The sequence below is a fragment of the Charadrius vociferus genome, unplaced genomic scaffold (assembly GCF_000708025.1).
Source record: "Charadrius vociferus isolate BGI_N301 unplaced genomic scaffold, ASM70802v2 scaffold419, whole genome shotgun sequence".
NCBI lineage: Eukaryota > Metazoa > Chordata > Aves > Charadriiformes > Charadriidae > Charadrius > Charadrius vociferus.
This window is the reverse complement of record NW_009650190.1, coordinates 126,151-143,153: the sequence shown is the minus strand read 5'-3', so window position 1 is coordinate 143,153 and position 17,003 is coordinate 126,151. Positions and strand designations below refer to the sequence as shown.

General features: G+C 41.4%; 1 protein-coding gene across 1 annotated transcript in view; it reads right to left on the bottom strand.

Moving 5' to 3' along the window:
• The window catches only part of TNFSF11 (tumor necrosis factor (ligand) superfamily, member 11), a 23,895-nt gene extending 23,767 nt beyond the window's left edge, over window positions 1–128 (bottom strand). The window contains 1 exon segment of the mRNA XM_009892950.1: window positions 5–128. Within this exon segment, the coding sequence (XP_009891252.1) occupies window positions 5–128 (124 nt within the window).
• Window positions 129–17,003: the final 16,875 nt, after the last annotated feature.

Here is a 17,003-nt window from a genome sequence, read left to right as displayed (position 1 = left end):
CCGCCCCTGCCCCCGGAGCCCCGGTCTCCAGCGCCGGGCCGGGCGCCCAGCGATCGCGGTGTGCCCCGCTCCTCCTTCTCCTCCTCCTCCTGCTCGGCGAGCGGAGCTCTTCGCCTCCCCTCCACCATGAGTGAACACAGTACGGGCAGCCCCGCCGCCGCCGGCTCCCGCCAGCCCGCCGTCCCCTTGCCCCCTCCTCATGCTTGTCCCCGGCTCCGGCTTGTATCACACCCGGTGGCCGAGGCCTCTCTCAGCCCGTGGTCGTGTCTAGAGGGTTCTTTCCCCCCAGAATCCATGGGGTACGTGGAAGCGGCCCACACCTCCCCGGTGGGCCCTCCTGGTCATCCCCCCTTGGTGGGTTCAGATCCTCAGGGGACCTGTCAGCGCCTCCCTGCCTTAGCTCAGTCCTCGCTCAGGCCAGGCTAAAATGAGCACAAATGGTGTTGACTTGTGCTGCCCAAAACAGGACACATAGTTCAGAGTCTTGTTAAAGGACTGGTGTATAAAAAGAAATGGTGGAAAGCTGTGCTGGCAACTGGCTCCTGCTGGAACCAGGCCAGAGCCTGCCCGTCTCCCCTCACACAGCCGGTCTGCCACAGTGGCATCTCCAAAGCCTTGGTTAGGAGCAACACCTTCCTGCACTCCTCACGCCTCGGCTTGCGTTCAATACCGAAACCCCTTCCTCGTAAAGTCATGCTACAATTTGTAGGCACTTTCTCACCGTCCTCTGAGGGTCCCATCTAAGTCAAGTTTCCCCTTTCATTTAGAATGTTTTTATAGTCTTTCCTGCCTCCATGTGGTCTTTCCTCCCTCTGCACTTCTGCTCATCAGGTTATCTACACATTTGGAGATGTGACTATCTCTTTGGTAGATCCACCTTTCCACTTTGTGGAAAGCATTCTCCTAAATCCTATGAAAGTGCTTGTTGCAAAGGCAGTTCAGGTATATTAGGTCTGCAACTCTGTAAAATGCAGTGGGGAGGTCATCCAGACATAAAAGAAAGCGAGTTGAAGTCCAGCTCAGGTTTTGAAGAACATGGGAGAATGACACAGATCCATGTAGGTCATTTTGACTGTAGAAAAGTCTTATTTTTCACCCTTGATACATGACAGAATATCCTGTTTAGGTCTGCCTAAGCTAAGAAACTGAGAAACTCTACTTCCCAAAGAGGTTGACTGAACCAGACATGATTACATGCTCCAACAAATTAAAGGAAACTGCCTGAAATACACCAAACCACCATGCAACAGATCACTATCAAAATAAGCTGATATCATTTAACACTGGACCCAAATAATGCAACAACAATTACTTCACCAACAATGAGACACATCTGAGAAATGATGGTGAGAGCACCTGCTTCCCAACATAACCCACCAGGAAGTCATGGAGCAATACCCCAACCTTGAATGCCTACCCCTATCTCTTCTTTCCAAATGATTACATTTATGCTCAGAAACATTGGTAGCATTGTGGTCTGTAGATTATTGGAGGAATTGCTTCTCTAAGTGTGTCTCAACTTCTCTGAAAACAAGACAGAGGTAAACTAGCCACCATCCCCTGTAAAATAACCATGAAAATAATCTCACATTATACTGAGCTGGACACCCCTGAATGAATTCTACATTGGTCTACAATAGCAATTTTTTTCAGGAGAGGAATAACAGTGAAATAATGTTTTGAAAGATAGAACTGGGTTTTTTTAAGAGTCTGCATAGTTTTTAAAATCCAGTCATCAGTTAAGCAATTGATAAAGGAGAAGTTAGGGTGACATCAGTGATGCTAGCAGATGATTTTCGATGGTTTCATATGAGAAGGAACTCAAGAAAGACCTCTGCTCTTTTCACCTTGGAGCTCAAATCTCTTCCTAATGAAGAAGGAAAAAATTGTGTAAAACCCTTCTTTGTCACTTTAAGACTTTAATCTCTCTTCTAGATTTTCACAGAAGGAAACCCACGGAGACTTTACTGGAGAGCAATGAGGATCTGCAGACACCACCTTTAAACACTTGTTATCTATGAAAGCAGCTTTCTTCAGAAAAAATGTGCTTCCTCTAGGATCACTGCTTCATAAACTATCTTCTTACTGGCACCATCTTTCATATTATCATCACCGTGCCACACCAGGGAAGCACTACACCTGACCTACATGTCTAAGTGATACCAGACTTCTAACTGGCATCTTACATATATCAACCCCATCTATTTCATCTTCACCCACAGCAGTTTCATCCTCATCAAATCACAGATGCAACTACAAGCACCCAAGTACTTGTATCCAAGCACCAGGATATCAGGCTCTTCAGGAGTCACCTCAAGAAAAAGACTTTAACCTTCCCACCAAACCAGCATAGTTTCCTAGGATACGCTAGGATACATAGATGACATCTGGACTGAAATCTTGGATTCCCTCATTGATTTCTGCCACGAATCCAGCAACCAGACTTGTCCATCAAACTATCTCTGGAAAACTTACATCAGCATCAACTTTCTAGACACCAAGGTCAACATAAAAAATAGCAACCTTCAAACTACCATATGCAGAAAATCCACAGACCAACACACCTCCTTCCACAAACCATCAGCTATCCAAAACACACTAGAAAAACTGATATACAACCAGCCCACAGACATCACCTCATTTGCTCTGAGGAGAATATTCGTGACACGCCCTCACAAAGCTGCAGATGATGTTCATCCAACAGTGACACTCCTCTAGGCTCGCATATTTGAAGAAGCCACCTAAACCTTGTACAAACTTACTACAATACAGAGAGAAAATCCCCTACTGGGTATCATGTACCACAGTGTGCAAGAAATGTATACTGGAAAATGTTAACAAGTTGCAACTCACGTTGGAAGAAAATTATTTTTCCTAGAAACACCCTTTTTTCCCTTCTAATGGCACTTGCCGTCATTAGTTCCATTACTGAAAGCAAATTTCTGGCAGACTAGCATATGCTGGCTAGAACCAGATAGCTCTAGAAAATCAGATCCAAATCTCGCCACAATCCTGATCATAAATGCCTGCTACACCAGAACCACCAAAATCCACAGATGCTACACACGTGCATCCTGAAATGTCATAGGCATCACACAATGCATTCACTGCTCTTAAGGAACTCTGGACGAAACCGAACAACCACCATGTGCTATCTAATTAAGAAAGAATGGCGATACCCGGTTACCGTTAGGAAAATTATATTCCCAAAACCAACTACTCCGTTTCTAGTCCTGCAGTCCTGACACTGCAAGATCAAAGATGGGCCAGAGAACTAAACTGTATAACTCTGTCAGATACCAAACACCATATCAGATGGATTCGAGACAGACCTCTGAGTTTCCCCATATCTCAAGTCTCACTGATCTTTGGTGGGAATTACGGTTTCCTCTGATCATTTAGCTTCCATCACCTCTTATACTCTTAGCGGGGTCAAGATCACCCTCTGCTCCCAAAATAGCAAACACTTTTCTCTCAAATGTCTGACCCATTAAAACAGTTAAGTGCAATTCAGAGCAATTAACTACAATTACCTTCAAATTCTATGTTTTGGACCCAAAGAGTAGTTCATCGACCAGAAAATGAATCTGCTTTATCTAATATCTGCTTTACCCAACTGTATCAGTTGGCATAATAAAAGACATTCTTTTTCTAAAAAATGTGGCTTTCTTTGGATTGTGTGAGGACTAATGACATAAGTAACAGTTCCGGTGAACAAAGTCCTGGCTCTATAACGCAAACTCTTGGCGCCTGAACCGAACACATCTCTTTGCTATTGTCTACAAAATATTTGTGTTGCAGGAGATCATCATGAATATACTACCTGTTATGATAAGACTGCATAACTGCTAGGATTTTTTCATCATTTTGCTTTGAAGCAAAACAGGAAACATAGTGTTTACATAAAAGGCTGTGTTGAAAGGAGGTTCTCATGGCAAAGTCAATGCTCATTGCAAAGCTGAAAGTCTTGAAAAATCTGAAAATGTCAAAGAGCAGCAAGACTGCAGGTCAAAGTAAAACATTAGGAAAAAAAGGTCCTTTCTTTTATTTTAGTTTGTTCTCCTTCAAAATAGGGAGAATCACTAAAAGTTCTCCTGACCTGCACTTCAAATGAGGCAATGTTTATCAACTCGAGAGATTATGCAGCTGAAATATTCCATTTCAGTAAAGCAGTAAGTGCATCCATCCAATTGCGGTGTTTTTTTAACAAGCATTGTTAAACAAGTGTTATATTCTTTCACCAGTGAGATTTTATTCTGTGGAGAGATGTTCATAACTAACTTTTCTGCTGTTACTATTAGTTGGAGTATTGTTGGCAAAATTTCATCAGCATATTTCATCAGCAAAAGGTTGTTTTGGACCTGGCCCAAATGCTTCATTGAGGTGTATCTTTTTTGAGCATGTTTTGGACAGTAAGGTTTCCAAGGAACAGAACAGATTCTTTAAGGGATATAAAGAGATCTTGTACTGAAACACTGATCTACTGGCTCTGAATAGGGACATTTTGATGCAAGTAGTGGAAATACAGAGAGAGGTGTTTTCCATGCACATTAGGAGGAAACGAAATTCTACAGCCTCCAAAATTGTCATGAAATGGACTTACTTTTTTTTTTCACTTCTCCACATTCTATACAGTGATTAATACAAGTAAATATGTAAGTCTAAAAAGAAAGGTAGCAAAATATGGCCAATAACACAGGATGCCTCACTAAAAACTTATGCATTTATTTACAATTGTATTCTAGAAAAGACTGGGAAACAGCAATTGATATACCAGGAAATAATTGCTATATTTGAAAACAGTGGAAAAATGCATTAAAATGTCATTTAAATTTCCCACTAAATTGCCATTCTGCTTCTTTCTAGTCTAGTGGTTATGACAAAGGTCAAAACAATAAAGCTGGTTTTGAAATCTCCACAGAAATAATTAATATATTAAATATATTAAAGTATTTTATGATTATGTAAAAACTCTTAAATTAAGGTAGTAGAAATAGCTTTTTTTTCCCTGTTCAGGGAAAATATTACTTGAAATGAAATTATAGGAATGTTCTTACATCGTTTTAGAACTGAAGACAGCAACATGGTGTTGTGAAAAATACTGGGCAATAAGAGAACAATTCGTGTCTGTCTGCATTTGGTAAAAGCCAAAAAAATCACATTGCTTATCAGTAATTAGAGTCCTCATATCCTGTTAAAAAGCTCAAAGAAATTGGTGAATATATTTTTCAGGACTTCAATAGGTTTTGGATCAGTTTTCTATAGCTGGGAGGCTCAAATTAACCTTATATGAATTTGCACAATTTATTTTTGCATTCTACAGTCTTCACACATTGGGATTACATCACCTCAAGGCCTCTTTTGCAGAAGAGGGACTTTCTGGATATTTCTTTAAGCTAGATATACTGAAACATTTCTGAATAGAAAAGATTCCTTTAGCGACTCTTGACTGTCATATCTCTTTATAGTACCAAAGTTTCATGTATCCTCATCTAGACAAGGTCCATGACTGAGTTACAGGTGACATGCAGAGCTGTGAGACTTCAGTGATGCCTCATGAGATGGAGTCAAAAGAAGATGGCAATCCGTCCTGGCAAACATAAACCATCCCAGGAGCACAGGCACCAAAGCACTTTGGTCGGAAGGATTTGGATGTGGGATAAAGTCACTCTGGTCAAACTATACATTCAAAGTGTTTCAATTTTATTGTTCCAAACAAAGCAACAAACCAAAACATAGCACTATATACAATGCAACAAATTGATTAAATCAAAGCATTGCAGAAAGAGTATTTTTCATTAAATGATGTTGTCAGAATTAGTTGAACATTTTCTATCTAGTTTCACAGAGCAGCCTTTCCTTCCCCATGACTTCATGATGACATACATGTAGCCGTAGGTTTTTATTCAGACCAACTGCCTAAAATTTAAGATTCCCATTTACAATCCAATTAGGAGCTGTATAACTTTACCTTCTTGTGGCTATCTTCTGAGGAACTGCTACTCATCTACTGCTTTCAGCACTGCCTAGAAATGGTGGAAATGCTTTGATGCCAAGGAAGAACCTGTTGCTGCTATTACTAATCAGATTTAGTTAAGATACACACAATTGAAAACAAATCATTTGTTGATAGCATTTGTGCAGAAGGACAGTTTTCTCACACAGGAGGATAAGAAGAGAGTAGTGAGTCAGACGGAGATCCATCTAGCTCACAATCGCCTGTGTGGGTGGCAGCTGCTGCAGAATAGGGGTAGCCATGTCCAGCTGTGGAAAGCAGTGTGGCGAGCGCAAACCCTCCTCTTTGGAAACCAAACTGCAGTCCCCTGGGGACTGTGCTTCACGGGGATGGCTTTGTTAATCAAGTGGAGTCTGGAACTCCAGCCACCACGCTGGAATTTCTGGGTCTGAGACTCTTGAACTGGCTGGAAAAGTGGTTCAGGCCAAAAAAACCCCAAACCCAGGATTGTGCGCTAGAACCTGCAGTTCACCATCCACAGCAACGGGGAGTAGAACAGTTGCATGCTCATTCAACATCCAAGCTCTCTTGCTACCCAAGAAACCAATAGCCGCAAAATCAATAGTGAGTAAACCCAACTAAGGCAAGAGAATAACGTTCTGATTTCAGAAGTAGCAGTGGCCGATAGCCCATGCCCAGGAAAAAAATAAAAGAACAAGGCAAGCATGTAATTAGACTTCCTAGTACACTCCAGCAGCCTGTGGCTCAGAACTGTCCGAAGCCAGTGGTGGTATTTTTTGTGTTTAAGATTGCGCCTGGAGATGCCTGAGGATTCTGATGGTGTGTGAACATGTGATGGAGCCTCGGAGGGAGTGGAGTCTTGTATGGGCACGGGCAAGTGAATATGAAATTAAAAGACACAACACAACAGTGATTACAACAGAGAGTGTGAGTCAGAAGCTGTCAGACACACCCAACAATGATTGTGGCTCTCGAGAGGGGACACAGAGTACCAGATGATGTGGCAAAGACCCCTTAGAGAGAATACTGAATAGGGAAGACCTGGAAACATTAAGTAGTGGATCAAGACCCATGAGAACAGAGCAAGACTGAAACACTGGAGGTCAACACAATAGAGAAGCTTCTTAAAGAGTAATGTCTTAAATACGACTGCCATTGTTAGTACTAAGTACAAAGTGATATTTGAAATAAAGTCGATTGAGATAAATTAACTGTCCACTTGACATACACAAATCTTTTTCTTACTAAGGGGCCATGGCATTCCCAGAGCATATGAGAGGAGGAAAGGGGTCTCCTTTTGGAAGAGAAAAGGCTGTGTGTTTCTACTCTTCCCATTTCCATTTGGACAGTGCTCTCATCTCACCCTGTCAAATTTCACAAACTACTTTTCTTTCCATTCATCTCACTGGCACCAGTCATGTCAGTAGGTGCTCTCACAGCACTGAGCTGGACTTGGCACAGAACAGCCCTTGGGAAGGAGATGCTGGGCTCTCCCACAGGCACACAGTTTTATCTGCTAGGTCATGGATTAGAGCACTCCACAGGATGTGGGAGACTTGCCTTCACATTCCTCTTTTGCCAGTAGGATTCAAGCCCACACATATTCCAGGATCCTCAAGAAGAAATCCTAACCACTTATCTGTGTGCTGGCTGAAGGATGGGCTCTCCCAGTTTGCATGGCAGTTGTGAGGATTTGGAAGAGGAAAGGAACAGGTAGAAGGAGAATATGTGTGTGTGTGTATGGTGTGTTCCCATAAAAAGTACAATCTGCCTTAGAGATAATATCTATCTATCTGGAACGTCTGTCTTCATCTCTCACTTCCTCTTGTCTCCACATATTTCAGTGGTTAAAGCATGGGATAAAAGCATCTGGATTCAATTCTGCCTCCATGAAGGAAGGCACAGCAGCATGTCCCACTTCCCTGGAAAGTGGTACAATCATCTGCTCTTCTGACGTGGGAGCAAAGGCATTTGCGTAAGCCCACCTGTCAGAGCCGTTCCACATTGCTTGGAATAATTAGAAGGAAAGCAAATTGAGGTTTTCCAGCTTAGCAGAATGCTCAGCGCAAAAATGAGACAGCATGATTTGGAGAAGGGTTTAATGTATATTATCATGTGATGTTGAATGTACAGTCTGAAAACAGGGATGCAGGGCTGAGGTATCTCTCTTTGCAGATGCCTGCTCTGATTATCAGCCTCTCTCTCTCTTTTCCTGCTTTTCCCCCACAACACAGAGGAACTGGCTGCTCGGCATCAGTCCCTGAGAATTTCATTCCAAGTACATGCTATAGAGAACATAGACTACAGACCCAGTTTGGGGCAGCGTCCACCAGTGCTTTGGCAAGGATCTCATGAAGTTGCATGTCACGGTGTTCAACACGGCAGCCAGAGTTCACTGCGGATGATCAAAGCCTACATGGTGGCCAGAGTAACCTACCACAACATGCATCCACTATTTTTTTCCTCCATTGTCACCTCATTTGATCCTGCAGCCAGTGCCACTTCATAGTTCAGATAAAGATTGTGGTAAAAGCCGCCCAGGAGCATTACAAAGCAGTGGCAGGGTTTACAGAATGAGGCCACCTAACACTGGACCATAGTCAACAGCAAAGAAAGGCACTTGTACTTGTTACCTTTTATTTCTAGCAATCAGTTATCGGTAGGTGAGTAGTGCTAAAACTTGTATAACCTCTTCAACAAGTGCACCAAGAGTATGCAGAATCAGCAATGGTTTCAGGTACAATGCAAGTAGAAAACAACTCCTTGACCGTCATTTAGTCTGGGGCCTGAAGAAGTCAGGTGGTTTCTTCACCAATAGCTACTTGCAGATGATTACACCCTATTCTACTTCATCATAAAAAGGCACAATAAAAGAATGAACTGAAACAGGGAACAGTGCTGTTTATTCTGGCACAGTTTTGAAGATCTGGATCCTAATTACATATCATAAAATACTTTGATACCTCATGTAAAGGCAAAGTGTGAAAATAATACTTTGCTAGTTGAGAACTCCCTACTAATTATAGTTTGAAATGTTTGCATTTGCTTTATTTACTCAAAGGCAATTATCACTAAGCTGGTGAACTTAGGTGAGACTCCAAATACAATGCTCTTGTTCCAGTTCTGTTTCCATGGGGGGCAGTGTTAAGGCCTCAGTGAGATGTCCCAATCTGTCCCAGTCTGGTACCTACATTCAAGAAAGGCAATTTCAAACTGGAAGCAGAACAGAGAAATACAGAGAAAAGCAGTATCAGACAAGTGGAGAGCCTTCAAAGTCAAGGCTGAAGGGGTATAATTGCTAGCCATAAGTACGTTAGGGATATAAGAGAGGAAAAAGAGCTTATTTAAACTAAAAGTCTACAGACACAAAAAAAATGCATATAAACTGGCAAGGAATATATTTAAGCAGGAAATCAGAAGAAGCCTTTCACAGAATCATAGAATGGTTTAGGTGGGAAAAGACCCTTAAGATCATCGAGTCCAACCGTTTACCTAACACTGCCAAGTTACCACTAAACCATATCCCCAAGCACCACATCTACACATCTTTTAAATACCTCCAGGGATGGTGACTCAACCACTTCCCTGGGCAGCCTGTTCCAATGCTTGACAACCCTTTCAGTGAAGAACTTTTTCCTAATATCCGATCTAAACCTCCCCCAGTGCAACTTGAGGCTGTTTCCTCTTGTCCTCACTTACTACTTGGGAGAAGAGACCGACCCCCACCTCTTTACAACCTCCTTTCAGGTAGTTGTAGAGAGTGAAAAGGTCTCCCATCAGCCTCCTTACAGCCTCAGTTGCCTCAGTTGCTCCTCATAAGACTTGTTCTCTAGGCCCTTCACCGACTTTGTTGCAATTTAAGGAGTGATGTTCTGGGATAACCTACCAGTTAGAGGGGGCAGGGGACCTCTCTAGAAAACTCACTAGATAGACTCTATCTGTGAAAGGGATTATTTAAGTCTTGCAGGAGCAGGGGTCTATCTCAGAAGGTCTATTCTAGCCCTTCTTCCATGTTGACTTCTGCTTATGGATGTCAAACATTTTCTAATACTAAGGGGAAGATACTGCTCTGCTTGTGCAAGGTGCACATACCTTGAAGCACAGTGGAATTACGCAGTTTCTAGTTTAGGGGAGCAGAGTATGTGGATCTATAGGCTGTGTTTCATGCAGTTTTAGAAAGTATAATAGGAAAGAGCGGATTGGAAATTTTAGGCATTGTCATCGCCATGAATGGAGAGGTTTAAAGGCTGAAACTGCAAGACAAGATTACAACTTAAAGCTTTATGCAGTTTTCATCCCTCAGAGACCAATCCCTACTCTGCCTATAAACGGCACAGAACTGAATCCGACAAAGAAAAGGGGAAGTTTCAAACTCTTGCAGTAAAATAGACACGACTGGTGGAAAGACCTCCAGGTTAATCATTTTGCAAATTGGGAAGTGAATCTAGAAAGGAACCCGGGGAGAATTCTGCTCCATGCAAATGCGCTGGCGTTGGGAGCCAACATGCACTGCAAGTCCTTGGGCTGTATATGCAGGTGATGGTTTTATCTCCCTCTTTTATGAAGCAATGTCTTTCCCTGGCATAAAGTCAGCAGCTTAGCCAGCTTAGCACTTTTACTTATTTTTGCTCTCCAGACAACTTTTAATGAAAAAAAAAAAAACAAACCCACTTGGTCTAAGGTTCATTTCTAGTTAGGAGACTCACCATTAATTAAATAGCAGCTTTTCAATCCCATCACCACACTTACGGACAGCAGAGTTCAAGAAGTTCATGAACTGGTTCCCCACAGTTATCTTGAACATGAACTCACTGTTTAGTCAATGGCTTAGAAAAACAAGGCTGGACAGCTGGTCTCTGTGCTACTTACCACAGTCTCAGGGCAGGGACAGAGGAAATTTAGAGAATATTTCCAAAGACAGTCTGCCAGAGTATTCAAATCTACAACACATGCACATAGATGTTTGGTATTATTCGCTCTAGAATTTAACGTACGCTGTAATGTGCTCTCTGTTTTATGAAGTGTGAAGGCTGACATCTGAAATTGGTGCTATTTCATAGCCCGGTATCCAATTGCTACATCTGGCTGTGTCATGTAGTCTGCGGAAGTGTCCTACCACAAGGACTTGAGCCACAGAGGATGGTGAGACAGATGAAGCTAGATAATCTTTTTTATGTCCATGAGGGTCAGTCTTTCAACACCAAGAAGAACTAAGACAAATAAACAGAAACGGGACACACTGTAATTAATGGCTCCAGAACACAATAAATCTGAACAGCTTCTTATTTTCAGACCGTGGCTCACTTCAGACTAATATGAAAGTTTAGAGGGGAAAAAAGGTAACCAACCCAGTCGTTTCTTTCTTCTTAACTGTTGAATTGGATCTTTCCGACATAACCACTTTCAAACTAAATATGCACGTAGATAGAGCACACCTGCGGTCTCTGGATATATGTATGCATGTCTGTGCCAGTATGTCATTTGAGAGGCTTCTTCCTCTCCCAGTGTTTCCTCATCCTAAGAAAACATCATGTCCTCACGCTATAACTGTGTAAGAGCATTACAAAAATGTTGCCACGTGGACTTAGATATGCAATACAATTTGATCCTGCTAATTTTTTTTTGTATTCTCTGGTAATCCAAACCGATTTTCATTTCAAAGTCCTTAAACATAAGCCTCGAGGAAGAGATGGAAAGAATGGCTGCAAAGATTATTTTCAGCGCAGATTACCAGATTCATACGCACATCACTGCAGCTCTGTAAGATTACAAGATTTGCCTCATGAGAAACTGAAGATTAATTCAATGGGTTGATAAACATGATTGATTAGTACTATCCCCAGCTCCCAAACACATGTGCGTGCACACACACACACGTATGAAAATTGTAGTCTGGAATCAGCAATTGTTTTCATCTTCCTGATCATATGATCTTGAATCTTACTTTATTGCATGCTGGTCACTTTTAAATTTGTGGAGTACAACAGGCCTGATTCAAAACACACTGAAGTCGATGAAATATTTCCATTTGGAGTCAGAAACTGCCTCCTTTTGTTTTACACCCCACCTCCAGCACCCCAAGGCATCATCTCTCCTCCTTCTCTTTGGCTTTGGCACAGAGAAGGAAGGGAGGAAAAGCAGGGAAGGAGGAGGAGGGACAAAGTGAAATTCCCGGGGAAGGCTGTGTCGCTTGTGCAAGTTTCATGTTGTGTTGTCTATACAGATCAAGTCTGTGATTCTGCACACTAACTGCCAAATATATACTGCATGATTTGAAGAAAAGCTTTTGCTTTTGCTTTCATCACTCCTTGAGGCTGGCTCTTTGGTAACGTGTTCTTAACAACTGATTTCAAAGTAGTTTATCTCATTTTACTATGAAAGTTCAGGCAGTACCTCTATGAGAGTTGTGTTAAATCCTCCCCCCCGCCACCCCCCATCTTTTTCTTTTTCTTTTTTTTTTTTCCTTTATTTTGAAGTGCTCCACTCATGTGGATTGTCAGTGTGCCAGCCCTTATTGCAAATAGCACACTGTCCTTCTGTGCCCTGGGCCTCCTGGTTGGTCTGGGAAATGCAGTGTGCTAGGAGTTTCTGGCCTCCTTTGGGGTTAGGTATGATGGTCTCCGTTGTGCGTAAGCAAGTGGTTTCAATCCTTAATTGCAATGGGGAAGTGGTCAGACAACATACAGTCCTGGCAGGATAATGGCAAAATGTCTTGGAGGAAAACCAGAAAATAACAAATACGTTGCATATGAAGTGAATATGTATTTCTAACAAAACCTGGAAAATGTGTAACATATAGGAAAGCAAAATATTTCTTTTTTTTTTTCGATGGTGCTTATTTGAAACTGGAGCATTATCTCATGCTGTTCCCTTATTCCTCTTTACAGAAATTAAAGAAGTGGTCTAAACATTTTCTTCTTACATCACAATTACACAAATCCAAACACTTATTATGAAGAAATGGATGTGGGTTTTGACTATAATTATGAATTCAAAGTGAGCTGTCAGTCATCAGTAGTGAAGCACCAAGTTACAGCATTTTGCCTTGTTTTATCTAGGAGAGAGTATTGCTTCATCACAGCAGAGCACTAATACCTTGAACTAGACAGCTCACCTCTTCCTAAGAGACAGGAAATCTTTCACAATATCATTTTGGTAACTCGCTATATCCTTCTGAGATATGTTTTACTTTACTCCCTTTACAGAGGATTAAACAGAGACATGGCAAACTTAGCAGCTCTAAGTCTCTATAATTCAACATGACAGCTGGGAATTACTTCCAGGAATCGTGTTTCCAGTGCTTTCTTACAATCACTTTAGTGATTCTCTTGAAAACGTGCTGGCCAGGATAAGATCCAGCTCATGCTCCCAGTCTTGTTTGTGAAGCTGGTTATCTGAATACACACCAGTCATCATACACATCCCTGAAGGAAAAAAAAAGAAACAACAACAAACAAGCATCAACCTCTCATCTGAGATTTTCAGTGGGCTACTTGACCTCACAGCTCTCACTGCTGCTTTCAGACAAGGCTGCACATCACTTACATTCAGGCACTTTTGTGCCTGAACAGTTTTTTTTTTTACAGGAGTAGATGCATTACCCCTCCCGGTGACCTCACTTTGTATCCATGATCACTTCACACTACAGACATTAAGGTGCCAGGACATTATGTATATAAGGTAATACAGCCAATAATGGCACTAAAGATGGTGGTGCCCATTCCTCAGCTGGCACTACTCTCTCCCCTATGAATCCCCGAATACATTTCTAAACACGTCAGTATCGTTGTACTCATGTAACAGACAGGGAAATTGAGGCATGGTCACTTGGGGGTGGTCTGGAGACCAGTTCAACTCTGTCAAGAAGCTGGGAAATGAAATGAAAAAAGGTTTCCACAGCCAAACCCCCTAGAGATGCCATTTGGCAGTGCTGTCTGCTCTCCGCCCATGTAATTGTTTGAAAGCCAAGCCAATGCTACCTCAATACAATGCATCGAGAGTAGGTATACAAATATCAATAAAGCATCAAGACACTTATTCACCATCTGAAGTGACACGCTTTGTCCTCATCCCACTCCTCTCACACCTGTTTTTCTGCCCTTTGCAGAGTGGAACTCATAAACTCACATGAAAAATTGTATGTCCATGAGCAGCAGCGCTGGTTTTAGATCACAGGCTTTCCTGGCTCTGTAATAAATCCTCTGGCTTGTTCAGTAAAGGTCCAAGCCTATCTCTGATTCTGTGTGAGAAATGCACAAATAATAGTAACTCCTACTTGGTCCCAGTCCAAAATATAATATCCTTTGGAAGATAATAATTTAAGACTCTTTTTGACAGTAGAAATTATTCCTTTACTGTCTTAGAATATATGCACTGAAAAAGGCATAAAGGTTGTAGTTTAATTCAGCAAGAAATGTATTAGCTTATATCACCTGAGAAGATGTGACAGGACTTCTTACAGAGTGGGCCAAGGTCTCATCCTAACTCATTTCTTTCTTCAGAAATAAGGGAGTTGACACCTGATGCCAGTGGGACTGTGGAGTCATATTGCTCTGCCAGAAGAAGCACATATACACCTCCAGCTTCTCCAGGACATGTTTTACTCCAAATCCACCTTGATTCTAGTGGACAGGTGTGGATATTTATAGCTTGAAAAATATTTATAGCACCTTGTGTTGCTGTAAGCTTATTGCCTGTTTAACTATGACAACATGAACAGCATATCCTGATATATCCAGCATTTCTCCAGCTGCTCCAGGAGAAGCCAAAACCTGAAAAGGAGCTTTCCTTAGTCAATCTGGAACTGGGTAACAAGTTCTTCCACTCTTCCCACGCGGCAACACCCGTAAGATATTACAAAACCTGACATATGTGGAAACTGCTAGTCCCAGGCTGGTTTGGGTCTATTTCCCAGTTTTTGGATGCACCTAAAGTTTATAATTCACCTGAAGTGCACTAGCTTGTTTGCAGCTCAGTCACCACCATGTGGGAGAGAGGAAATAGCCATTTAAAAGTCGTTGGAGACTTTACCTGCCAGTCCAAATGCCTTTGCTGATATTGAAGAGCTTGTACTCAGAGGCTCTGCTCAGCCTGACCGGAGAATAGGAATTGAATGGATTATAATTGCAGCTGCTGTTTTGTCTACATTTTATAAGAAAAAAAAAAAAAAAGCAGAGGAAATGAAAGAAAGAGAAAGGAGAGGAGAAGTTATATTACTTCATAATTATATGTCCGAATTAAAAATACAGCATTTTTATGAAAATGAGGATTCTTCTAGGAAAAAAAAAATACCAAAAAACTATATATTGTGGGGGGAAAAAAGAGCAGCTCTACAGAGGACACTGTTTCAGTTGTTTATAAGCAGAGCCCTTTTTTCTCTTCTCACTTAGGATTGACCAAGTATTGCACATAAAAATATCTTGGGGAAATGTCACTGCCATTTTTCAATATATTAGAATGGTTTCAGATGGCTAGAGAAAACTGCTAAGACATTTTCCACCCAAGATGACATTCAGAGCTCTGAAACATAAGTGAAAACAGCAAATTGGTTTGTGCAGTTTCCATTTGCTCTTTTCGCTTGCTTGCAATACACCATTTTCAGTATTAGACCTCAATACCTGGGGAGTTAGTTATCACAAAACAAGTGTAATTCTCCATTCTGGTAAGAGTTTCCCAAAGGTCGAGTGTTGTTCACTCAAAAACTGAGTTAAAATTTAAGTTGCAGGTGTGTTTTTTAGAGGTTGCATTATATGATCCCTATGGGTGTCACTATTGGTTGAATTTGAATTGGGGGAAGAGGAAGATTAAGCCTAAAATTACTGTGAAAGTAGTTCTGCAAGGTACAGTCAATGTATAAAAAACTCAAACAAGAAAGAGTGGGCAATTCATATTCTCTGATACATTTTTAATCACCAGGGTGCAGATAACTGGTAGTCCCCAGCAGACAATTTAGAACTCTTCAAACCAGCCAAGTTTGAAAGCTAAAAAAGAAAATACCTTTGTTGTAGGATTTGCTTTCTGGTATTTGTAATCTCATATGTATATTTAGTTTATAGTGTCAAATGAATGTGTGCTCTCCACCCTTTTGTTAGTCTTGAAGTTAATACTGGTACACCTAAAGGTCCAATTCAGTTCCAATTAAAGAAACCCAAAAAAGTCAATGAATCTGACCAAGAATACATAGGGTTAGACACCAAATGCCATGTTAAAAATAATGGCATTTATTATAGAAATGAAGCTAACCTTTTTTACTAGTATGGAACATCCATCTGCCAATATGAGGAAATATTACTTAAATTTGAGGAAAGATTACTGGTAACCGAATTCAAAATGCCGAAAGAAAAACCTGAACTCAAGATAAAGCATTAGCACCATGTTTTATTTTTTTAGTTCTTTGTAACTCAATTTCCTGTTCTGTAATCAATTGCTTAACCTTTTACTAGATTAACCTTATTTTCATTGTTAACCTTTTCCAGTAAAAGTGAAAGCAATGTGGCAGATGTAGCTTAGTCCGTTCCCACAGTAACAGGTAATCTACTTATCAGGTAAATTTGCATAGTATCGATGAGCCCAAAACCCAGCATGTCTCGTAAACAGCTGCAGAAGTCATAGAATCAGAGAATCACAGAATCATAGAATCATAGAATGGTTTAGGTTGGAAGGGACCTTGAAGATCATCTAGTTCCAACCCCCCAGCCATGGGAAGGGACACCTTCCACTAGACCAGGTTGCTCAAAGACCCATCCAGCCTGGCCTTGAACACCTCCAGGGATGGAACTTCCACAACTTCTCTGGGCAACCTGTTCCAGTGACTTACCACAGAATCACAGAATCACAGAATGGTTAGGGTTGGAAGGGACCTCTGGAGATCATCTAGTCCAGCCCAATAGGGAAACATTTCTTCCTAATATCTAACCTAAATCTACCTTCTTCCAGTTTGAAGCCATTCCCCTTGTTTTATCACTACATGCCGTTCTAAAAAGTCACTCTCCAGCTCTCCTGTAGGCCTCCTTCAGGGGCTGGAAGG